This window comes from Struthio camelus, chromosome 13 (assembly GCF_040807025.1).
Source record: "Struthio camelus isolate bStrCam1 chromosome 13, bStrCam1.hap1, whole genome shotgun sequence".
Lineage (NCBI taxonomy): Eukaryota > Metazoa > Chordata > Aves > Struthioniformes > Struthionidae > Struthio > Struthio camelus.
Window position 1 is genome coordinate 18,897,803 of NC_090954.1, and position 25,947 is coordinate 18,923,749.

A 25,947-nucleotide genomic window follows, 5' to 3' on the forward strand; every position below is an offset into this window, starting at 1 on the left:
TATGGAAAGGATTTTGTGTAAGTACTGCTCAATAAAAGCTAAATTGTTTGTAATGCACATGTGTGTCTTATTCTTGGGAGCTTTCTGTAATTTTCTGATAATATTTACTTAGAATAATTCTGAAGAGTATTCAAGCTAGTTCTACTGACTTTCAGTGTTTCTGTGTGAACTCAAGGTTTTTTCGTTTGTTTTGTTTGTTTTTATACTGTATTTAGTTTATACTAAATACAGTTACAGTTTATTTATACTGTATTTAGTTTAGCACCCTCTAGTGAATGGCTTAGCCATTTTCCAAACAAAAAATACAGCAGTCAAGGTGACAGAAATTCTTCAGGATTTTTCCTTTTAAATTCATTATGAAAAAGATCTCTCGAGAAAAATCTTATTCCTGACCCAGATATTTTAGATTTAATGACTTGCCCCGCTGTACGTTAACTACCATCTGTAATTCTGAACCTGAGACTCGTAATCTGCTTTCTGTACCTAAACAGATGCAACTTCAAGCTTATTCTAGAAGCGGCTAGTTAGGACCAGGACATAGTGGGGAATAATAAAAGTAAACATGCTATATAAGGAAGTTCTTACTATATTCAAGCTTTGGTCAAATCATTGTTTCATTTGGTAGTTTCTGCTATGGCAGTGATGCTGACTGAAATTTCCTCCCTTTTAATAAGAACTCTTCTAGACTATGTGAAAATGTATCTTGTATAATGTCTTGGGTTAGACCATCTTTGGTCAAAATATGATCGATTTATTTATTTACAGTTTTTTTTAAGCATGATGATCTCTTGCTTTATAGGTACCTGTAAATTTTGTAGGTAACTTTTGGACAAACTGCTAAATGAAAGTGCCTTTATGGGTTTTGTTGAATGGACTTGTCTAAAGACAACTGCAGGTATGGATAGACTTGGAAATATTTATTTGAATTTGACGCGGTTCTTGAGCAGAGTTGATGCCTAATTTTTGTTAACTATGACTCTGCAAGTTGGTAGCTTTCGGTCACATCAGTCGCAAGTTGTTTTGGACATGAAGATTATATTCCTCTCCACAACAAATAATTAGCTATGATAGTCTTAGTACAAACAGAAATGACTGCAGATGTGGTAAAATAAACTTAATGAGGAGATCTGGCTTGTCATTTTCCAATACAGAGTTAACCTGATATGATCAGTGCATTTCTCCATGGTTAAATTTATGCACCGCCCTAGTGGCTGTTACTGTTGAACAAAATAATCATACAATCAGTGTATCATACAATTAGAGTCTATGCTCGGAAGTAGACTTTGACAACTTAAGAGATGTAATATTTATCCAAATCCTTCAGTCTCTTATTAGCTAAGTCTAAATAAACTTAATTCTTGTTAAGTTTTTGTTCATATATTCCATGCTATTATAGGAAGTTAACATATAGCTCTAAAACACTTCTTCTACATGACATTCGCCTCGTGTGTCCTGCATTGAAGAAATCATACTTTTCATGGAACAAAATGTTAGCAAAACTCTTGGTTCTGCAACTGGCAAAAAAGATTTCATTTACTGTCACTGTACACTGAAACGCACATAGCATGGAATAATAACTACATAACTTTTAATTGGGATAACTTAGTTGATACTGAATGCACATGCCTTTAAACAGACATAATGAACTGTTATGTAGATTGTCAACTAAGACAGTTAACTGTATGTTGAGCTGTTTTGCATGTGAAATTTCTAAATGAGTTTTTAAACTGAAATAACGATGATAGCCTTAGTTAATGCTACAGATAAAATAACTGCATCATTTCAACAAATTAATAAAACTGCTTAAGGTTATCTAGTTAACCCCACAAAACTAACACTTTTTGACCTGTAATGTTTTGGGGTTTTTTGAGCATGCAGTTTGTCATCATAGATAATATATGCATGCTTACACATCTTTTGCAGAGTTACAGCTAGCAAGTGGGGGAAGGTGTCTGGAGTTGAAGCTTTTGTTGCTGTGACGTTTTTAAGGTATTGTCCTTTATAAAATGTATGGAAACGCTTTTCCATTTTCTTTTTTACTTGTGCGTTGTCACATCAGTTGCTTTACTGCAACTATGCTCAGATCTTGGAATATAGAAGACTTTACAGGAAGTCAAATGCAACTGCTACTTATTTCTGTTTAATTTTTTTCTATATAACAGAAAGAAGCATAGCAAAAAATACCGAAGTAGTACGGAATCAGCATTTTGCAAGATCTTGTTTTCTAGAATTGATAGCAGTATTAAAGGAAGTAAGAATTCTCTCCCTTCCTTCCTCTATCTGGGTCCCAGCTATCCCCCAAGTAAGCTCTACCTGTGTGTTCCCTAGGTAGAAGGATTTTTATCTTTTGGGGAAGTAAGAAATTTTCTACTTGCCTGTGGAAGACACTCTTCTGCCTGGAAAAAGAAGACTTAAGGAGAAGACAACACATGAGGTACATGAGGGCAAAGAATGATTTATCTGGCCACTAGTTTCTTTATTAGTGATGAAATATGACATAGTAATTACACAAAAGAAGGCAAATATTTAGAACAAAAGTCTTCCCTGACAAAGGGCTTACTTATCTTCTGCTTTAATTCTCTAGACCGTTGTTGGGGTATGTCCTCAGCTGTAGTAACACAGGATTTTAGGGCTACCTTGCCTGCTTAATTCTTTGGAGGGATTTGGATGTTTTTCTCAAATCCCTGATGAAGCAGGGTTTTAATCTTGTTTCTGTTGCTCAATCTGTTTGTTAAAAATTCTAGCTAGGACTCTTTCAGAGAAGGTCAGATGAGGAGAGTGTCTTAGTCAACTTCCATTCCTAATGGAAAAATGGCAGTAGGTGCCAGTAGATGATGAGATGTGAGAAAGCTTTATTGTGAAAACATGGGAGAAGGAAGCAGAGCAGATGCATGTAAGGATGAGAATTGGGTGTGGGGGGAAGGGATCCAGATGGGAAGCAGCAAGGACTTAAGAGGCTTGAGTCAGAGGGCTCAGGATCAGGGCGTTTTTGGTCAGTTGGGATGGTAAGAGTGGACAAGAGCTCTGATCAGCTGAGGGCAGAACTGCAAGCTGTGCAGTGATATTTGGATGCCTTGTAGTCTTGCAGGATCAGATCTCTAAGACAGAAGAGACTCAGCAGATCACAAGAGTACTTTTAATTGGATCCTAGTTTGGAGGTGACACTTTTTTATCACTTCTTTTCAAAATATAGTAATCTTTTAATCAATTTTACTAGTTTCAATGAGTCTCACTTTGCTAACAGGAAGCTGCCTGGTCTGTAAATGATGGTTACTTAAAAAAAAAATTATTAGACCTACTTGATCAGCCTTGCTTTAAAGTGAAAGGAACAATTTTTGTCAAGGCCTTTGTATTATAGGGGAGCATACCAAGGAAGAGCAGTGCAGAAGAAATTAAATGCAAGTCTTGGTCTTCAGGCCAAACAGGGTGTGTGGGAAGGGGTGAATTGCTGCAGCAGGGATTCAGAGGAGTATGAAAAAGTCATCACTGATTAGGAAGTTGTCCATCAAAATGCATGGTAAACGAAAACATAAATTGATTCGGTCCCCAAATCCATATTTGGGAGATAAATAGTGTAAATTAGATATTCAGTGGAAAAGAAGGATTTAGGACTCCATAGATGAAGCTGATTGTTGATGGAGATAATCTGAGTTGCTCAGAATCTAGCACACTTAAGATTTGTATTTTTTCCTTATTTAAATGCTATTTTATGAGGGAAAAATAACCCAGGGAAGCACTAGCTAAATCCTTTTCCTAAATATCTCTGTGTGCTTGAGAGTGTGGCACTTTGTTTCTTCGAGAAATAAGTGTTAGATTTACAACAAGGTAAAGTTAAGACAGTCTGTGCTTCTCACGACTGTAGGATAAAACCACAAAGTGACATGTCACGTGTTACCAACGAATATCCTGACTGATATAGCAAAGGACTCTGTTAGACAGTTTTGATAAACAATGATTGTTAGTTTGCAATGTAATACCCAGAGGACAGGATTGTTGTACGAATTTGTTATGGGGAAGAGGGGGATGAAACAAAGCAACAGTAACTCTTGTCAAGCGTTTTCTGCTTTTTATTTCCAAACTAGACATACAGACATGAGTGAAGGTGACTTCATTTGTCTTCGATTTAGTATGCTGCCCTTAATCCAAACTAGGAATGCCTTGGCTAGATCTTTGCACACCGAAAATTTCAGTGCATACTTTCACACAGTAACCTGTGTGAAAGTGAAGGCTGTAAATGTGTAATGAATCAGGTTTTGAAGTTTTGTCTTGACAATGGTTCTTTTAAAAGTGCTGTTTTGTTTAGAAAATAAGGGGAAAATCCCCTAATTAATCCTCCTAATTTAAAATGAGAGAGTAGCATTTCAAACCACACCCATTCCTTTTTGTGGCTCTGTCTTCATTTCATTTGTCATACAAGGGGAAGTATGTTATGAAAAACAAATCTCCATTGCAGGACAGGTTAAAATAAAGCAGTGCTTCAGATGGTAGTGTCTTGTAGAGTCAGATCGTTAAAATCTGTTTTTTATGTAGTTCAAGAAATGAAGACCCCTTCTACGTTTTGAAACTGAAGTAACCATTCCATGTTGAACTTCAGTAACTGGAGCTGGGCTTTGCACACAGTAGCCTTCCAACTTAGATCACAGTTAGGGGTGGTGCAATGGCGGGGGGGGGGGGGTAGGTGTTGGCTCCCTTTTGCCTGTTCATATGTTACTGCCTGTATCATGTAACCGAAACACCCAGTCTGGGTTTCCCCTCCCCCACAGAAGGCATGATACTTGGTACAAGTATCTTGAGAAAAGAGGAAGGAAGCTCAGTGTTCTCGGCAGCAAATCTCACAGAGCCTTAGCAGCTGCCTCGGCCATCTCAGTCTCCTCCTAGTCATCACTGGCAGTAGCTGGGAAACAGATCTTGCTTCCAGCTCCTTTGTTTGCTGCCCATCTTGAAGTCTGTGCCCTATAAATCTTGGTTTCTTGGTGGTGGGCATCCTTTGGAGCCTCACGAACTCACGTATGATGGCGAGATGGCACAAGACAGACAAGAAGAGCGGCGTGGGTATGTAACTTTGTAAACTGCCATTTGAGTTTTGTCCTTGTAACTTAGAAGTTACAGGATGTGGGCAGGTTTTTTCTCTAGTGTCATGAGTTAACACCCTCCAGTTTACCATATGAGGCTTAATTGAAATGAATGATTTCATGTAAAGCTCTAATCTTTCAAAGAAAATTATAAGGAACTAATAAGTGTCAGCTTGGTCAGATGTTAAGCCTCCTTCCCCATGCATACCTCCTAAATCTTGAAATTTTTATGGAATATTACATTTCTTTTCTCATACTATTTCAGCAACAGATTGAATATTCAAAGTAGCATATCGTATGATGAGTAGCAGCTAGAAATTATAGTGAACAAGTGTTGCAGGGGAATCCTACATTGCTTCTGAGAGATGATGAGTACTGTCACTTGAGCTGGCATTACAGCAAAACTGTATATGAGTTAAATTAAGATCCTTGTACTTTATGGAAGGAATATCTTCCAGCGCTTTTTGTAAAATAAATGTTAATTTGCATAATAGACTGAATTGTAGCTTTAAAAAAGAAGTGGGGGGGACAGCCTTTGAGCAAATTAGGAGTTGGAGCTGAAATGCTTGAAAAATGTCCTGCTGCAGTTAGCTGCAGTTTGTCAGGACAGTGGTAGATGTTGGGCAGGTTTTCTGTTTTGTTCATTTTGTTGGGCAGGTTTTCTGTTTTGTTCATTTGCTTTTTACTTGTACATAGTTATTAATTGGAGATTCCCAAATTCTTCTAAAAGACACTTTTTATTTTAAAAAGTGGTCATAATATTTTGTGATAATTATTAAAAACAGCAACAGCTTCCCCTCACCTGGTTTCATGAAGTAAAAAGAATCATTAGGGAATTAATAAAAGGAAAAGAATGTCTTCCTGTTTCACCTTCCATGTGCAGAAGTGGTAGAATTGTGAAATGGAAGTATCCTGTTCTGGTGGCAGTTTATATTACAAAATGAAGGATCTAAAGATGTTTTTTGTTTCAGTTTTACAAATAGAAAGCAGAAACAAATTACTTTATTTAATTTTGCACTTGTTTTCCTGAAAGCTATTGATTTGGAGAATATAACAGGATTTGCGTTGGATGCTGTCTCTGCATCCATATGGCAGTTATCGATGCTAGCTCACATGCAGGTGAAATTACTAGTCAGTTACAGTTACTAATATGAAACAAGCTTCACCTTTGCAGACTTTTTTTATAGGGAACATTGTGGGTCAGGGTGTATTTTATTTAACTACAAAGAAGTTCTTCTGTTCTTGCACTGTACTTTTTAACATTATGGGGGACCTTTATATAATCTAACTTAATGTTAAGAGTGATATAAGCTAGCAAATTTTGCACCTGTCCCTGCGGTGGATCTACTGGTTGTAATGAATCTCTGAAAAGGCACCCAGTTTTGATCAGTCTCCAACCATTTGCTCAACAGCCAGGCTGCTGTGCTTTGTTCACAGTGAAGTTTTGACAATTTTTAACTTATAGTCAATATAATCACCAAGTACTTAAAAAAGCTAGTAAGATCTGGGAGTATTTATATTTTTGAAAGCTGCAGCAACCAACACATAGGAAAAACAATCTTGTGAAATACAGTACTTTATAAACTAATGATAATTGAGTCCAGTGAAGTTTTGTTTTCATGAAGATTAGCAAAGATGCATCTTGACTGAACAATTCAGTCTGCTATTTTACTCAAAATGTGCTATTTGGGGTATGTATTTTTTCACATAGCAATAGAGTGGCTTTTCAGAACTTGTCTACCTCTGATCTAAGTGTATATATAAAAATTAAAATGGTAAGCCTTTAACTACAATTGCATATCCTTTTTATTTTAATGTATAAAAGGGAATCAAATTATAGAAAATAACATTAAATGGTAGTATTCAAAGGAACATTTTAAGTTTAACCTGCCACAGAGATAGTACAAACTCGGGAATTTTTAAAAGCTCAAAAAGAGTAGATTTTTATTTTATGTGGCAGGGGAACCGTGAACTTGCTTTCTCCATCTGATGTGGTCAGCCCTAACAACTATGGCGCTCTCATTTTAGAGTGGATATGTACTGTGTGTACCTCACAGGGTGATGATAGATGTACGATCACTATGTATAGGTATCATTTTCTGAAATGTGGTCTGCCCAGAATATTCCTTCTCTTTCTCCCTCTGCTACCCATCTGCCTGGTAAGACTGTTTCCTCAAATATGCTTATTTGGGTTTAACGACAGAACCTGGAACACTTAAATGTTCTGTTAGCATAAGAAGTCAGTGATTCTTGCAACTGCTCATATGCTAAAGACATATTTGTGTTACTTGCGTTAGACCCCTCACTCTGGAATCTGTTACGTGATGTGGATGAGGAGTCTTAGGACTCAGGAAATTTGTAGGTGCCGATATAGGGAAATGCAGCTTGTGGAGTAGGGGTCAGAACTGGTGAAAGAGTAATTTACTGTCCTATAAGCATTTAGGACATTAATGACGGTTGTCTAACGAACAGCAAAGATGATGGTAAAGTAAAACTTTGTAAGGTTCTTTTTTTATATTTACAAGTTACCTCAAATTCACTTCCTGCTGCAAGTTAAGAACAAAGTTGGTTAGCATTTGAATTACTGTTGAGATTAGTTTGAAGAAGCAAACGGTTGCAGTTTGACTGTGAGAAATCAGCAGTGTGTATGGATAATGAAAATTAAATGCACAAACTAGGAAATGGTGCAATTGATTATCTGTATCTTTAAGGAACTCTGCTAGTGTTGAAAAGCAGATAACAGATTTGTCAGTTTGATGAATTTCCTTTAAATAAGGAAAGGAAGTGATATATCCAGTTTGTGAAGCAGTGGATGGACTTCTGTTTTACGCTATGATCATTATCAAAGACTGTACCTTTTTGTGTATCTTTGTGCATAAAAAAGTAAACCTGGTTAGGCAGAAAGGAATTTGCTCAAGAACGGAGAATATACAGCCTTGATGTGCAGGACATACAATAGATGAAGTGAGATTTGACTTACTGGTTCTAGGAATATTTCATCAAGCTTTATGGCCCTAATTTATTTCCTAAGTTATCATTTGTAGCTGGGAGATATTAGATCTCAAAGAGCCCATGACAGTGCATTTCAAAACAGGAAAATAACAGTAGCTGTTCAAGATTGAAGTCACATGTTCACCTTTAATATACCGCACTCTCTGCTGCAGTTACCTTAGCCGTAAATGATCATTGCGCTACTCTACTAATTGTTTCAGATTTAACTGCCCTTTGAAGAAGGGTGGGCATGATTGTGCTTTCCAATAAGGAGTCCAAAAGCAAATCATATGATTTTTAAGTTCTAGAGTAGGTTATTGGGAAGAAGTGTGACTGCACACCCAGTGGAATCTCATTTATCCTGTGCTTGCTGCCATACTGTTATAGGGTACAAGCACATATGTAATCTTGATATAAAAGAGAAACTATGCAAGCTGTGTGATCTTCTTTGTGTTTCTCTGCTCACCCCATGTAAATTCATTTCCTGGGTTATAAAAGTTCTTTCAGGTAAATGTTGTATTAAGAGATTTTTTTGTACTTGTATGTCAAAATCTATAATCATATCAATGTCTGAAGATTGTTCTGTTACAAAGTAGAATACAGAAAAGAAGAAGAGTAGTCAAATGGACTTTCCAATAATAATAAAATACAAGTTACGTGACTACTCATGCGTGTAATCTTTTTTTGTAGGTCTTTTTTTCAGTTGAGAGCTCTTTCTGCTGTTGTACAGTTTTAAGTTCATATACAACTGCAAGTCCAGGAAAGGTCAGCAAGCTGAAAGAGAAGTTGCACCTTGTATACAGGAATTCTTTCTTTGCCAAGCTAACTATCGGCTCACAGTCTGTTTCATTTTCCATTATTTATCTTTGGAGCTAAGTGTATTTGCTCTTTCATTACATAATTTGGTAAGAATAGTTGAAGAATCTTTCACCCAGAATAGATAAAAGAAGTAGTTAGTGGGGAGTTGCACTGAGGTTTTAGTTACAGGTTTTTTTGGGAAAGTGTTCAGAGTGATTCCTAGAAATGAAATAAGCTTATGCTTTTAGAATTTGGAGGAACAATGGTATAATTTCTTTAACTTTCCCTATAGCGAACTCATAAATAGAATACGAGGTAATGATAACTACAGTCACAAATTAAGTGTTTTGTGTTGCATTTGTGAAAAAGTTACGAGTTGGAAAAATATCATGTCGGCACACTAAACTCAAGTGTCAGTTTTATTCCTATGCTGCTGAATTGGAAAATGTCTTGTTCTGGGTTTGAAGCATCAGTCCGGGGCAGAGGAGGATGGGCTGACTTTTAAAACTGTAGGAAAGCATTACGCTCAGTGTGAACTCAGAGGGTCGTGACTAGCTTGTCTGCTTTCATCCGTTGACCACCCTTGAAAATTATTTTACATTTGTATAAAACTTGAATAGATTGAAATTTAAAGGAGGCATATGTTAGTCAGAGTAGGTTACCTATTCCCTTAAATGTGACCCCTGAACCATACCGCCCTCTTTCAGTGTTTGAGAAACAACAGCAGTCAAGTGAAATATAGTTCATGGCACAATGGGAAAATGAAGCAAGATGGAAGACAAATCTAGGAAGGGAGTTCCTTTATCCATGATCTTTTGGAATAAAACAGAAATTCTGTTCTTGAGAAAGAGACCGCTACTGAAAATGACCACGCTACTATTTTCTATGTAAAGGTAAAGAGTCGGAAACTATATCTTTCTGTAATCTGGCATACTGGAAATTACAGTTTCTTATATTTCATGCTGGTTTTGTAACATTTAAGAAGAAAAATAAGTAGCCTGTCAGCTAAACCTTCATTTGGCTGCAAGGTTAAGCATAGGAAGAAATCTGTATTCAGCTCAGCTTGGTATCTGAAAACCAAAAAGTTACTCTTTGCTGAGCCTGATTTGCAATAGTTCATAAGTCAAATTAGCCTCTAACCTACCTTGAGCCTTGCACATGGACGGGGTCTGTGAAATCCTAGTAAGAGCTCAATTTATGGCATGTTCATTATAGCAGATTTGCCCTGTTAAAAGGACATGGTTAACGCAGAATAGTGGAACACAGATTTTGTGGCTTCTCCCCACCCCCAGAAGTCAAGAAATCCCATTAGGGCTGCACAGTATTTTCACACAAGGTTGCCAGTGTGTGTTGGGCAGCCTTGCACTGGTTCTCGTGAAAAGGAAATGGTAGATGGATACAAGGACTTGATCGGTCAGGAGAGAAGGTACTACTGTTATTATTCAAAAAGCAGAATTGCAATGAAAAGCTTGCTTTAAAACCCAAAACGAGCAAGGTGCTTGCTGAGGTTATTCATTAGAAGTTGTTTGCACACTCAATGAGGTATTATACAGGAATCATTCCAGATAATTCTCTTGTTGTGGTAAAATGAGATTAAGAGCTGGTTCAGCAAAGCTGTCCCTCAGAAGAAAAACTTGAAAATTCTGTTTAAGTGGAAGGAAGGGTGGCAAGTAGCCAGGGAGACCAACAGGAAAGAAGGCTGTTGGTAAAAGATGTGTCTCAAAACTAAAACAATTTGGTGACTGCATTTGCTGTGAACAGTCAGATAAATGACTTGACAAGAAGACAAATAGGCGGGAAAGATAGGTAGGGAGATTAGGGCAATAAATGGCTTCTGTATTAGAGGTCTGTGAGATTTTCCTTGCTCGTCATTCCCATCTTGCATGAGCTTACAGTCTGATCATGCTAATACCAAGAAGCTAGGGCTTTTGTTAAAATAAGTGATCACTGAGGAAACTTAGCTTTTGAAGGACGGGATTCTGTTGCCTAAGATTCCTGTGGGGTTCCCACAGGGTTTTGTGTGTGACCTTCTCCAGTGAGGCACAAATTAAGATTTCTGATTTGTTCTCTTCCACACTGAGGACATGTAATCTAAATTAAATAGAATGCTAAATGCTTTCCTGTCTTAATCTGCAGTTAGTCTAGGACCTGTTTGACCTAGTATTTTTTAAGTTTGCTTTGTGAAGCAATATTGTGGTTGTGTTGGCTTTCAGTTGTTGATCTCCTGAAGCAGATAAAACAAACACCTGGATTTTAAGGGTTTTCTGGTATTGCATTGGCATATGCGTTGTTTTTCTTTCTCTCCTTGCCCCCTTCTTTCCCCTGCCCCCCCGCTATAAAATTTAAGACTGGTTTTGGAGGACTCTAGAAAGCTGGCTTTTTTTTTTTAATCCCTGTTTTACTGAGGTGGGGGAATATTTGGCAAGTGTATTTCTTAATTAACGAACTTTATCATCCATATTTTGGGACAGTGTTTTAAGGGCATGAGGTCCTGGGCATTCTTTGCGCCTTTATGAGCACATGCAGTTAATTCTACAGCATCTGTATACAGACATGTTCATGATATAGAAACCTCAGCATATTATGGGTAAAATGCATGCTGGCTGCTGGGGACGGGATATGCTGTCCAAATCTCTCCTGTTAATCTTATTGCCATTGTATCAGTGGCTCCTGAGATCAGTAATTGCTGTTGGGATGTAGAAAGAGGGTGGGGTCTTAAGCAGCCTACCTTCTGCTTCTTGAGGATAAAATCTCCTTTTGTATTTACAGCTGTGATAGAGGACAAGGAGTGGACTGTGAAGAGGGACTTAGGAGTATATAAATTTGAAGGAGCCTTTCTACTGACGGGAGAGCTTATTTTTAAAAAGCCTTGTTGTCATTATCGTACCAAATAACCTTTACGTTCATACAGGTTTTTCACATACTATTTTTGAATAGCAAAATAAAACATGCAAGTGTGTGTGCACATGCATATAGATGCCCCCCTCCCCCCCAAAATCTCTAAGGAGGGGAGAGGTATGGCACCCCCATTGTGGCTGATGAAGTCTGATGTGATCCTCACAATGGAAGAGGGTCACAGTTTGTGAGGGAAGTGGTATCGGTTGGAGCTGATAAAAGATACTATAGTCAAATTTTCATTCACAGTTAATAGTTCAAAAATTAACTGATACGGTAGTTAAGCTGTATGGTACTGTAGGCAATGCATCTGGAGGTAGCTGATCGTATTAGGTTGCTGAGTTGTTTATAGAGGTTTTTTTGCAACTATATATAGGAGATAATTTCTTAACGTAAAATGTCTGGATATGTCTATTGTTTAAAATTTTATAAAGGATTTTGTTAAACTCATCCTACCAAATGATCCAAATTCTACAATGAAATCTGTTTCATCAGAAAGTTTCCACTTACTCATTTAGAAAAGTTTTAGTTGATAAAGCCACTTCCTTTGACAGTTAGTGAGCTTTTCAATATAACAATTAGTGTGAAGAAGTTATTGCCCGAAGGCAAAAACCATTATGCAGTGTGAATATATGACTCGGTAGTTTGCATCTGTGTTTTGACATAAATGCAACAGTAAGTAGACAAAGTATATGCCAGTCAACACTACTCTTAACTTCTGCAGATATTTTAGGAAAATAATAACAGCCCATCTCCACTCTCCGACTGATGGTTTCAAGTGGCAAATTGCTGTAAATGTTTTGTTATCTTAATTGTGACGATTGTTTGTCATCTTCATTTAAAAATCAGTTTCAAGACTTAATGAAATGAACTCAGTCAGAGCACGATTACATATCTACTACTGAAATTCGGTTTCTTATTGAGCCAAGTCAATTCTCTGAGGATCATTCAGAAAGTGTCTTCAATATTCTCTTGAATAAATGTCTTAATCTGGAAAGCAAAGCATCACTTCAAGGTTGTTCTTCTTAATATCTGGAGATTCAAGCCCTGTTCTACCCAAGAAGGAGGAAGGAGTAGGGGAAAGGCATCTTCTTGTGAAGCAAAATAACATTTTTGGTCACATAAGACTTTTTATTAAATAAACAGAAATAATAACAGAAATAACAGAAATTCCTTCTAATTTCTGTTCCAGAAATGTAATGAAATCATGGCAAAAGAAATAAGTAAAACCGCTTATGAAACATTTAAGGAAGTGAAGAGGATGAACTGATTTATGTATACTCCTACCTTAGGCTGTTTCTTGAAGGGCATTTTCACTTGATTTTAAACCAAATTTAAGTAAAATGTGTCATTAGTATATCTTCTGACACAGTAGAAATCAAAATCTTGCCTCAGAAGCCTGGAGGGGGGGAGCAAAATGCAAGAAATGCAGAAATATGTTTTCTAGATCAGCTTTCTAGATCAGTCTTCCTTACTTCAAAATATTGGAAGTTTGAGTGCTCTGTATGTATATATGCGTGTGGATGGACAGGAAGATGGTAGTGAGAAAAGAAAGACAACCCTGCCAACTAATCTCTCTACTGCCCAGTAGAGGTCCTGGTAGTTAGTTAGGGTATGCTTCCTCTTTGTGCAGTTTAACGTTGGTATTGGGCTTGCATGTTTTGATTCATTTCCTTTGGTGATGCTTCAATAACCACTTCTATTCTGCAATATTGTAAAAGTCTATAGCGAAAGCCATTTAAAAAAAAAGAACACACAAACAAATGCTTGCCTTAGCAGCCCACATCCTGGAGCCCTAGAATGTAAAAACTAATAAAAAAGTTTTTTTTTTTTTTGAATTCTCTCTGAAACTTAGCTCTGTGGGGGTTGGGTGTGTTGTGTGTGGGGTTTTTTTTGGGGGGGGGGGGGGGGCGGGGCATCGGTTTTACGGATAAGCTCCTGCTTAGAGTTTTAAAATCTGCTGCTTTGGGGTCCTTTTCACAGTGGTTAAATACACAAAATGAAGAAACTTTTACTGTTCCTATATGAAACATGATTTCATGTTAAGATGAAACATCCTAACACAGGAAAGAATTCAGTAAATTCAGTTTTCATGTGTTTCTGTGCCCCTTCTCCCCAGTGTCTTGACATAAATTTATGTAAACTGTGCACTTTAAGTCTTAGACCAGTAGACTAATAAGTCTCCAGTACAACGCACGAGTGTGTATTGAAGACCTACACCTAAATAGGTGCTCTGAAACCTGTGCAAAACAGTTGCTATAAATCTTTTGTTCTCCAGCATATGCCATTTTTTCCCCCCAGTGCTGGCTGTTTTTTGACGCTTTCGCATTTGCACAAGGAAAGAGATTAGGTAATTATATCTGAAGAAGCTTGTTGATAGAATTATGATTCCATTTGCTTATTCGTTCTAGACTATTTATACTAGTACCAGAGTCTTAAGCATATGTGTTTTTTCAATAAAATTGTAGTGTATGACAGTTATTGAAAACCGATTTTTTTTTGTCCTTTAATTTTTCAGCTATATACAATTTCAAAAGTGCAGGAGTACCACAGCTACCTCTCCAGATTGGTGATGTGGTACATATCTTGGAGTCCTGTGAAGGTAAGTCAGTTGCCTTCAGGCTATAGATTTCTCTGGTTACATAATTTAATCCTGTTGCTTCATAGTAGTTGCCCAGTTCACGTAAATAGTTGTCTGATGGTGTTATTCGTATTGGTGGTGGTGTTCTATTTTGAGGAAGAACGTACTCATTTTTGGAAAGCAAAAATCAGAAGTGTTCAAGTACATGTGGTTTCCTTGGGAAACAATTATTAAATGAGGAAGTCATCAAGGTGAATGAAGAGTTTAAGCTCATACCAGTTTATATTATGCCTGATGGAAGATCTAATGGAATATACATGTGTCTCTAAATCAAATATTTGTTGACAGGAAATATTCAGTACCCTAATCATCTAACAGCACAATATGGAAACCCAGTATTTTTAAAGGAGTCTGTAAATCAGCATGATAGAAGTATTTCTGAAAACCATCTAACTTAGTGGACATGCTAAACAGCGGTAGTCCTAGTTAAGTTAGGCATGACTAATACTCGGTAGGCTGATCCACACATATGGAGTAGCTACATGGAGATAGCTGACCAGTTGGCAGGACTATAAAATAAATACAAGCAGAAAAGGGGAAAAGAGAATATAAAAAGAAAACTTAGTAGATTTTGTGAAGCTGAAATCATTGTCTATGTTATAGTGGTAGTGTAGTCCTCATTACTGTTTTGATCTGTAGCTGTGCAATCTTATTGAATTCTCTCCAAGCTATCCAGAGCTACTGAAAATTTTTATTTGTATAAAGCAATGAGAGTGCAATTATTAACACTAACTCAATAGTTGAGTGTCTTTTCAAAAGTCATTGTAATAGTAATTTTTTTACAACCTTTTAGTGATGCTTAGAAATTTTTTTAATCTCTTATCCAAAAAGAAACGTATCAAGCTTTGCAAAATGATTTAGAAAGTATCTTCTCCTTCATCCTACTCCTAATCTCTGTCAGGCGTATCTTAGTAACTACACATATGTTAAAGAAAAAGTGCTGCTGCTGCTTTCTGCAGTTGTAGAGACAGTTCAGTGTTGCAAGACACCCTTAATATGTTGTAGTCATAAAGTTGCAAAGAATCTGGGAAGCTGCCTGAACCCAACACATTTCAGCGTGTAGAGCTGTAGGTTGTTCTGGTCAGAAGCAATGAGAACCTGGATTTTTAAGAAAAGAACATCTGAGAAACAGTATCCCCCACGTTTTGGAGCACAGAAACAATTTTTTTCTATTTGTAAAGGAAATCCAGCAGCTTTAAACATAATTGTCAAATGGGTGCCAGTCACTAGACTCCTAGTGAACAGATGCATCTCTCAAAGCCATAAGTGAAGAAATGTGTTCCCTCCTAAAATATGAGAGGTTTAGATAATTCTTTAAGCCTCCATTTCTAAACATTTAGTTAAGGGAAAAATACACTGGCAAAATAGAAAGCTCCTTTTATACCTATATTATCTTAGTTTCGGGTTTCTGACTCATGTCCTGTGTTTGTACTCAAGTTGTCAGCCCAGGCGGACAAGTCGAGTGGTAATATTATCGTTTTTTTTTTTTTTTTAATTCTAGAAATTTGTTCTAAATCCTCTGCCCTTAACATGCTATGTCACAGCTTGCTTTATGAAACGTATTTGTCAGTGAAGAAGTGGAATCTTTCATGTTATACAAATGACAAAGTTCCTCTTGTATCAGTATCTAAAAAGAAATATGTTGCCAGTTGCAGCTGATGAGTAAACAAGACTAACAATTACTTTGTGTGCACATTTTATAGGCCAATTATGCTCATTATGCACGTACAAAATGTGCACATAGAACATGTGTATAGTCACAGCAAATGGGATGAAATAGAACAGATTTTCCAGTTTGTAAATTGGAGATTACATGCAAATAATTCAATTTTAGAAATTAGTTGGAACTTTACTTGTTGAGAAGATACTGACAAAAATTGCTAGTGCTGAAAAAATTGACAAAATCTTTCCTGAGACTTTCCTTAAGATCAGTGATATCCCTGAGATTTTAAATAACGCCTTTCCTGTAGCATTACTTGATTTCAGTGCTTTGGTTGCCTCACTGAAATACCTTTGCGTTAGAGATGTGAGAGAGGAAAAAAAATGGTAGGGAAGAAGTAATATCTGTTCAGGAAAATATAGTCGGAAAGTGTAAGCTTTTAGTCATAAAACCCCTTCTTTGAGGCTGAAATGGAACTTGATACAGAGGTGAATACTGCTGCTCTGCAGGTGCAATCAGAAGAGCTTCATGGGCTTTCCAGTACCATGAGTGATCATATATATATATATATATATATAATATATATAATATTTATATATTTATATATATATAAAAAGTGTGTGTGTGTATATATATATAAAAATCATATTATCTGTTCTTACACTTGAAAGCAGATCATACAATCATCCTTGTCAATGTATAAGCCATGCTAAGTATGTTTCCTGCCACTCACTTTGCTTTCACTTGTGTATTTTTCAAGTAACTACTGAATTTTTAAACATCCTATGACAGATGTTCTTATATAAAACACGAAACATGACTTTATTATGTGCTGGTTTATGTATGTGTTCTGTTATTCTGAGTGTGCTCTTTCTTCCCTACTTTTAGGTTGGTACAAGGGTTATCTAGTAAGACATAAAGGATCAGAGGTAAGATGATGGTATTCATTCCTATGAGACTCTGTGTTTAAGGAATCAACATGGAAGTGAGGCTTTTTTTTTCCAGTACGTCTTATCAGATGGTCCTGTACAGATCACTAGAGTCAGCCAACTCCATCCCCTTTCCTTTCAAGATAAATAGAATGATCAGCATTTGTTCTGAACAAGGTCGGTTAATATTAGAAGTCAGGATTGGGAGAAGCAAATTAAATAAAATAATAATTACTGTGCCTTCCAGCTAGCAGGCTAATGAAGATGGCACCTGAAGTAACTTCCTGAGGTAAATTTAATGCAAAATGTGTATGCTTCTGCATTTTTTTTTTTTTTCCCTAAGTGTTCCTAGGACTACATTCCATATAAACATCTCCCATGAGGCTCAATCCTGTAAATACATCTTTAAGCTACAAACATCAGAGTAATCAAAAAAGTCAATATTCTTACACTAAAAGATGGAAAACCACAAGCGAATAGTTTTTAACCTGGGTGGGATGACCCCAGAATTAGGTAATGAAAGAATTTCTTAATAGTTTTCTATGTACCTTTCTGGAAAGAAAAACTTTTTGGAACTTGTTATTAGTATCAGACTTGTTTGAAGCAGCAATGCCAAGGGCATCTGAAGCTAGAGCCTCATGGCTATATTACAGTGAAAACATTTGGAGGAAGTTGCTTCTCTTAAACCATGGTAAAAGCATGTAAAACCTTCACAGCTACTTAAAAAGGAGTATCTGGGGAGCAGAAGGACAGTTCTTTGCACAAAATATATCATCAGAAAAAATCAGAACAATGTTAAGCCATCTATTCTCCCTTTTTTCGTATTTTGTGTTCAACAGCTTGTAGGTATTAGCAATAACCTCCATGAACTTAGAGCAGCCAATTTGTATTATGTGACTGTAGATGACAGCAAAATATTTTAGCTTCCTTTATTGAAGTATTAAGTAATTGAGTTGTTATTTTGCTTAACTGCTCTATGATAGCATATCCTAAAAGAAGAGATGAGTAATTGTTTATGGTGATAACTATGCATAATCTTTTTATCCAGATTTCTATCTATTGTATTGTTTTATGAGCTTTAATAATACTGTATAGCTCCTTATTTCTTGCTTCCACTTCTAGATTGTCACAGATGAGGTGGAGGCCTGTCTAGTGATAAAGTAGTTTACCATGGCTTCTTGATGTAGTATAGCATTTCAGAGGAAGATATGCAAAGTGGTTACTATGAGCTTGTTGATCTGCAGTAATTGGGTATGAATGTGAGAAAAGAATTGCTAACCATTCTCTTATCATTTCCATAAATACAACTGTGTGTTAAATGCTGCCTTTGACATTTCTTTTGGCTCAAGCTGCTATTGCTGTTTTTTTAGCCCTGATTAAAACTTAGTCTAAAATGAAAAAGTGAAACCCTGTAAATAAACCAGAACTAACCACTTTCTTTTAACTTTATTTTAAGATTGCTAAAAGGCTTCCTCAAGATCAACATGAACAACTTCCCTTAAGAACTATTTTATTGATTTGATATAGTGAAATTTTACTGACCTACTGTCAACAGTGTTGTCTTTTATTTTGCCTCCTCGTGGACTCTCTTGAATTTACATTTTAATGAAAAACTGTGGAAATGATATGACCGCGTTTCCTCAAAGGCACAGCCCTAGACGAAAGGGTGTTTAAAAGAAAAGGGCTATAACTTGTAATCTAACTAAGAAAAAGGCATAAAGTTCCACATATGAATGTCAGTTGCTTAACAGAGATGAATCAAAGCAAGTCCTAGCTCCATTACCAAGCCTAGCTTTCCTAGCTAACATGAGTTGTCATGGATGGATTGACAGTCAAACAATCCTTTAGAATAAATTAAAATGCTTCAATTGTTGTAGTGCTAGAGCCCCCCACATCAGATAATTTTGTCTGGTCACCTTTTTTCTACACAGGTCAGTTGTAAATAAATTCTGAAAATGGGATGAAATCTGATGCCTCCTTTTTACATCTTGCTGGGCATCTTACTGCACAGTCTAGAGTAGCACAAAACGAGCTCATGCTTTCAACTGTAGTGGTGCCACACCTGCCTAAGGGTGCTGAAGAGTTTGTGGTTATACTAAGTCTCTCCTTTCTTTGCGCTTTGCAAATGAAAGGGTTTTCTTCTCTCCTTAAAGCAATCTTGAGTCTTATGCACAGCGTTCTTGACCTATATGCTTCAAGTCTGAATGAGTAGGTCTGATGTGTGTGTCATCCTATATGTCAGTGGGAATGCTAATCTATGCTGTGCCACTATTCCTGACTCATTTCCTCCATCTATCAATATTTCTTTCATTAGTCAAGCTTATCCTACATTAGTTTCTCTCCTTTGGCTTGATAATCAATTTAATTTTTAAATTAGGTTGCATTTTTTTTCCTAGAATGAGAAATTTATGGGATATAGTACCCAGTATCTGGGTCTTCCTGTAGGAGAAAGAGAAGCCGATGCACAGAGAAAATGTTCCTTTACTGTATTTATGTTCTTTGTACTGTTTTTCAGGGGAGAGTACTTTTGGGGGGGGGGGGGGGGGGGAGAGGGTCCTTTAGAAGGAAATACAATGCAGTGCGTTCTGTGCTTCCAGAAGAAGTTATACAGTTGCTAATATTCTTCTGTCAAACAGAAATACATCTATCTGGCTAGAACACCGCTAGAAAACTATACTTGGAGTGGTTAATGTGAAGATTGGAGGTTATGTTCATGGTAATAGTTTTAGGAAAAATAACTGATTAAAAGTAGATTTTGGAAAGCTTTCATTTATTTAACCTAACTGTTCTTAGAGATTTATAAGTGAGTGGATTCTCTTTTGTTTCTTTTTTTTTCCTTCCCCAACAGGGAATATTTCCTAAATCTTTTATCCACGTCAAGGAAGTTACTGTTGAAAATAAAAGGTATTGAATTTAACTGTTTTAATAAGGATCTTGTCTGCTAAAGAATGAATTTTAAGGCATTTATATGCCTTAAACACAGTAACTACAATATAAAACCATGAAATGGAAATATTCTTTTATACAGTATTAAATTTTCTTCTTTCTTAGACATACAGAAAACATAATACCTGCTGAAATTCCTTTAGTACAAGAAGTTACCACTACACTCTGGGAATGGGGCAGCATCTGGAAACAGCTCTATGTGGTATGAAGCTTTTGTACACCGTGTGGCCTGTTCGTTAGTGCCATTTATGTATTTTGAGACCTTGTTCAAATTAGCATTTTTTCCTAGATGCAAGGCCGGATTTGACAGAATTTAAGAAATTATTTCTACATCACCACTTAGATCAATGCAATTTTCTTTAGTGACTTTTAATTTAAAGGATTTCACTTATTATTGAGAAGCAGTGTAACTTCATGCCTTTAGATTCAATGTTTAGTATCCTGTGCCTGATAAATTTTTCATAGTTCTCTGTAGAGTTGGTAATTTTCAAGATGGAAATATAAACATAAGACGTTTGACTAAGATTCAATGTACGTTTGGATGCTAGAACAAAAGTTGTTCAAGGATTACTGGTAGTATATAGGTCTTAGTGACCATTGACCATTTTCAGAAGTCAGTCTCTTTTCACTTGCAATAGCTTAATTTGATATTCCTTAAAAAAAACAAAAAATCTGTTTTTCCATCTGAGAGAAATCCTTTTTTTCCCCACCAGCTCTTTGTTATGCAAAACCAATATGTAAAATGTGCACTGAATGCAGAGGAATTAGTCAAAATGGCCTCCCTGCTGAGCATCTGCCTTCCCAGTAAATAAGTTATATGTAATGATGGTACTTTTTTCCATGTGATTGCAATGGTCCCTTAGTAGTGTTTCTATCACAAAAAGGTATTGTATTGTCTAGGAGGAAAAAAACAAAAATAGAACTGTGGGAAGTGATTCATGAATATTTAAAATGACCCTCCTTTTTTTTTTTTTTTTTTTTTGAATAGGGATACAAAATACTTCTGCAGGCCTCAGCTATACTTTATACAGAGACAAAACCTTTCTTAAAATATTCTGCCTACGCTACCAGTGGATTTTGAGTTCTCTGTAGTCCCCATAAGTATAGATGGACCTGGGTGGCCAGCAGGACCTAGAATATTGTCAGCAAGTGTTATGGGGAAAAAGGCAAGGTAGAAGACACTCGCAGACATATAACTCAAATTTTAAGGAAAGAAGGCTAATCTGTGTGTCTCCATATCATAAAGTTTTTTTTCAAGTTATAACCTATATTAATCTCTATTGATTCTAGTGACTTGTTTAACTTGAGCCTAACCACCAGAAATTCATCACGTATTGATTGGAAAACAAGGAGATGCTGAATTCTCCGGTACCCTTAGTAGTCTATTCTAGTAGATAACCTGTTGCAACAAATTGCACTGTGATTTGACTGTGTATCTTGCTGCAGATATTGGATTTTACTTTTTCTCTTTTGGGGCAAAGAGGCCTTGAATACTGTGTAGTTTTCCTCATTGATGTATTTATATTCTGAAACTGGTCACTTCTCAGTCTTCCTCTTGTTACAGTCAACAAATAAAACATTTTATATTTCAGTGGATGACTCTGGAATTGCTCTAGTGATTTCTATGCATTCCTTCCCAATTGCCTCTTAAATGTATTAATGCGCTGCAGTGGAATGTTCTTATTTCCAGCATGCTCTCATCAGTACTTTATGCAGAAGTAAATTGCTTCCATAATAGTTCCTTCTGATGAGGCTTCAGTTAATGAATTTTAGTCCACAAAAAAAGCACAATTAAATACACAAAAAATTAATGTCATTCCCTACGTACCCATGGATTGATTGCATTTTATGTAATTTCTTTCCTGTAATGTGGGGGGTTTTGTCCTTAAACTTTGCATAATGAGAGGAGAAAGGGAGCTAGGCTCAGTAATCTTAAATTGCATGGGAGGATTCTTGGAGGAATGGACAGAAGTAAAGGCACAAAACAGGACTTGAATTGGTGAGGAACTCTGCTTAATTCTTGACCCTGGGAGCTGAACGTTTAGCGGTAAATATGGCATATCCTTTAATTGTCAAGGCCAGTGTTTCACTTCAAATTTCTACAAAGCTTGAAACCTATTTTATCTTGAACCTATTATTTATCTTAGGCAAATAAGAAAGAGCGGTTCCAGCAGGTACAGTCTATGATGTATGACTTAATGGAATGGAGGTCACAACTCCTATCTGGGACTCTGCCAAAAGATGAGCTCAAAGAACTGAAACAGAAAGTCACTTCCAAAATTGACTATGGTAACAAGTAAGTGGGCTACATTGCTTCTGGAAAACATGATTTATTTTAAAGCATCCAGCGAGAACAGAGATGATAAATCTTTCCTGCTTGCAGTTTTGTAGCCCATGGATGTGGGATGTAGATGTATTAAACTGTTCTTTTCAAAATTCTCCCTGTTATTCCTGTGGTAGCAAAAGTTTCCATGTTGAGATTTCTTATCCCCAACAACTTTTTCGAACTATTTTACTTACAGAAATTTAATTACAGAAATATAAATTTGTCAAGTATTCTAGGTCAGGTGACTGTCCTTTATATAAAGTCAATGTACTTAGCGCCGGTGCCTTTCACCCGTCCTTCTCAAACAGTGCCTACCTCCAAGTAGTATCGTATTACCACAGGAACAGTGGTGTTGAGAGACCTAAGTGGTGGATGAATAGCAGAATTCTGAAGTGTACCAAGCTTATCTTGACAGCAAAATCCCCAAATCTGCTAGGGAATTTCCAGGCAGAACTCTGGTTCTGGTAATGGAAGTGAAACTACTGTAGATAGGATAGTAGATGGACAAATGCCTTGTCTGTCTTTTGCTGATGAAATGTCATTGCAGCACAAGGCATTTTTTAGCAAAAATGGGGTTGTGTGGGATTATGAATGGTGCTCCACCATCCGGTAGAGGGGAGAGAGCATGTGCGTGCTTGGTAAACCAGTTTTCGTGATACTGGTTTTAGAAGGCAATCTATCCATGAATTGTCTTGAGCTATTGCAAATGACTGTGGTTGTTGTGGCTTGAAGGTCTATATATGGCTGAAAGTCTCAAGCTGCCTGCGGCTAGACATACACGATGACCGTGAGATGTTAGGAAGCTTTGCTTGTTCACTGTGATTTGGACCCACAGAGTTCTGATAAGTTCTGTTCTTGCAGAACATGCTATGGGAATACGCCTACCCTGATACACTGTGTAGAGCTGAATAATAATTCCAAGACAAATTGTACTTAGAAATGTTTCAACCAAAGAAGCTTTTAGTTCTGTTCCAGAGAGCAGCTAGGGGAGCTGTTCAAGAGAAAATTAGTTTGTTTCTTTGCCCTTAGATTTCCCTTTTCACTCTTTTTTTCCAAATTATGAGGGCAAAAAACTCCCACCTTCGGTCAGAGCAGGGATGGGGGGGATGTTTAAATTGACTTGGGATTGCATAGGGTAGGAGTGCGAGCTAGATAGTGTTTATAAGAGGTTGAAAGTGCAGGAGGGGGAAGGCTTAATAATATGACAGGGTTATAATAAATGACAGGACACTGTAGACTTGTTGAGGAGGAATAAAGGGCAATGAGAATAGAGGTTAAGTGGATCGTTGTGATAGATAATTGAGGTTGAACACTGTCGGGGAAGGTGATGGATTACCTAAAGGTGTTCTGTGATGAAGAGGGCGACAGTATGATGTAGACGGATTCAAACAAGAGTAGCAGTGTTGTAAGGGCTGACCGAACATTTAGAAACTGTAAAAGATACAGTCTAGTATGGAATGGAGAAGTCTCAGGAGGATGGCGGAATGAGATCCTGGATAGGCAAGAAAGGAGATTTCTCAGCTGAGGTGAAACCACAGCCCTGTGGGCAAGAATACATAGGCCCTAGGGTGAGAAGGTTCAAGAGTTTTGAATATGGGGCAAAAAGTAAGAGCTGAAGGAAAAGGCATGACTTTCATGAGAAGAGAACAAAGTGTGGTAGTTAAAGCCAAGTAACAGCACCAGCAGTGTAAGAGAGCAACATAGAAGCAAAAGGTACATAGAGCAACCTATGCATCTTACAAAGGTTTATACATTTAAAAAACAAGAGAGATGAAGATTCCTTGAAGTCAAATATGAATTTGAACACAGTAAATGTATTTTATGTGCTAAGTGCTTTAGTGACAAAGTTAAAAATGCCGAAATTAAAATATTAGACAAGAGCTTGAAAATAGCAGGTTTTGATTAAAATTTCTTTAATGAAATAGCATTGCATGCATTTAAGCTGACTTTATAGCTTTAACAGCTGAAGCACTCAATGTGCATTACATCTGTGAATATGATCCAACTAGATTTTTATAGAAGAGAATAACCCTGCCTTATTGATCTTTTTATTTTCACAGGATACTTGAGCTAGACCTAATAGTTAGAGATGAAGATGGGAATATCTTGGATCCAGATAAAACCAGTGTCATCAGCCTATTTCATGCACATGAAGAAGCAACTAATAAAATCACTGAGCGAATTAAGGAGGAAATGGTAGGAATGATGGGCCAAGCTTAACACGTTGCTGAAACCAAAACAAACAAACAAAAGTAGAAGGCTTGAAGGATGGAACCTTCTACCATGAAAGTCAGTGGAAACTTTTGCCTCTGGCTTAAACTAGAGTAGTTTCACATTCCTGTTACAAATATGGAGAAGACTTTGAGCTGTTAACTCCTAACTTGTATAACTAAAGGTTTTATGAAAAAGTATTTGAGCAATTTGTCTTCAAGAACTTGTGCCTCAGACTGAGTTAGATGGTTGCATTTTTGTGTGTGCTAATTCAGGGAGGAAAAATGGAGGATGTGCATGACCCCCACTGGATTCATTCTGTGGGCTAGGCTAAAAGCCTGTCTCTAAATCTTCTAAATCCATTCTTGGATTTCTAAATAGAAGTAGGTCTTAAGCAGTAGACTGCTTAATAGGCTGATTCACATGGTGGTTATATACTTCGAGTTCAGACTGCAAGCCATGACTAACCAAAGCTCCTTTTTAAAGGATCCTTTGACAACATTGGTTGTTTACTGTATGTTGCAGCTTGTTAGTTAGCCTGACAGAACTGAAGAATTTAAGTTTACTACAGATGGAAGCTAGTGAACTTAGAATAACCCTCTGGACACCAACAGTTATCATGCCTAAGCAAAGCTGGATGAGTGCAAAAGTTTCATGTTTTAAAATGCAAAGCAGGTGATTATACTTCCTTGACCTTTTCAATATTAAATTTGTTCAGGGACATGATGGCTTGGGTTCTTTTGTTCATTCATGAGAAAGTAAACAGTGCTAAAGGAAATAAAACATTTGACAGAAAAAGTTGTACCACCATGACATTTTAATAATGCCCATCAGAAGTCTCTGGAAAACACCATATGAGTTTTCTTATCAGAATAATCATCACTGAGTAACTTTTGCTTCCCAGATAACAAAATGTAATTAGCTGACAATGTAAGTATGGAAAGTTGAAACTTGGTACTCTGTAGTAGAATCCGTTGGTTTGTTTTTAAAAGTAAAGCAAAGCAGTGGATAAAAGGAGCTTTAGGCCTGAAACCTTTAAGTGATTCTTTCTAGGTGGTTAAAATGAGATGTGGGTACAATTTAGGTACTTATTTTTGAGGCAGTGTTCCCGGTCAGCTCTCTCCAGAGGCATATGCCTCCTTTACATTGTTAGTCCCCTCTTCAGGAAGCTGTACTTTTTCTTGCTAATGTTTCTGGAAATACCCCAGTCTTGAGAGCTGAGCACTGAGTTTTGCCTGAAGCATACTCAATCAAACCCTGTTAGGATGCATACAATCGGTCTTCTGCTACATAGTCCTATGTTCAGAAATAATCTCTTGCACACTTGTTGAAGTGCCTCTGTAGTGACAGCTTTGTATTTTTCTTCTGCTGCTTAAAAGAAAGAAGTGGCAATAATGGTTCACTCTGGCCTAGGATGTGGAAGTCAAGTTACAATCCCTTCTCTTTAGGCGCAGTCCTTTATTGAAATTTTAATGAAG

The 25,947-nt window shown here is 36.9% G+C and overlaps 1 protein-coding gene across 2 annotated transcripts in view; it reads left to right on the forward strand.

Moving 5' to 3' along the window:
• Positions 1-4,800: 4,800 nt before the first annotated feature.
• The window catches only part of DOCK2 (dedicator of cytokinesis 2), a 224,275-nt gene continuing 203,128 nt past the window's right edge, over positions 4,801-25,947 (forward strand). Inside the window, exons 1-7 of one of the 2 annotated variants that reach the window (XM_068959212.1) lie at positions 4,801-5,052; positions 14,275-14,358; positions 16,946-16,986; positions 19,835-19,890; positions 20,038-20,134; positions 22,080-22,228; positions 24,319-24,454. In XM_068959212.1, coding sequence (XP_068815313.1) covers positions 5,010-5,052; positions 14,275-14,358; positions 16,946-16,986; positions 19,835-19,890; positions 20,038-20,134; positions 22,080-22,228; positions 24,319-24,454 — 606 coding nt within the window. In that variant the 5' untranslated portion in view covers positions 4,801-5,009. Of the gene's footprint in view, positions 5,053-14,274; positions 14,359-16,945; positions 16,987-17,068; positions 17,276-19,834; positions 19,891-20,037; positions 20,135-22,079; positions 22,229-24,318; positions 24,455-25,947 lie in introns of those variants that run through there. The other variant, XM_068959214.1, reaches the window with a different exon arrangement.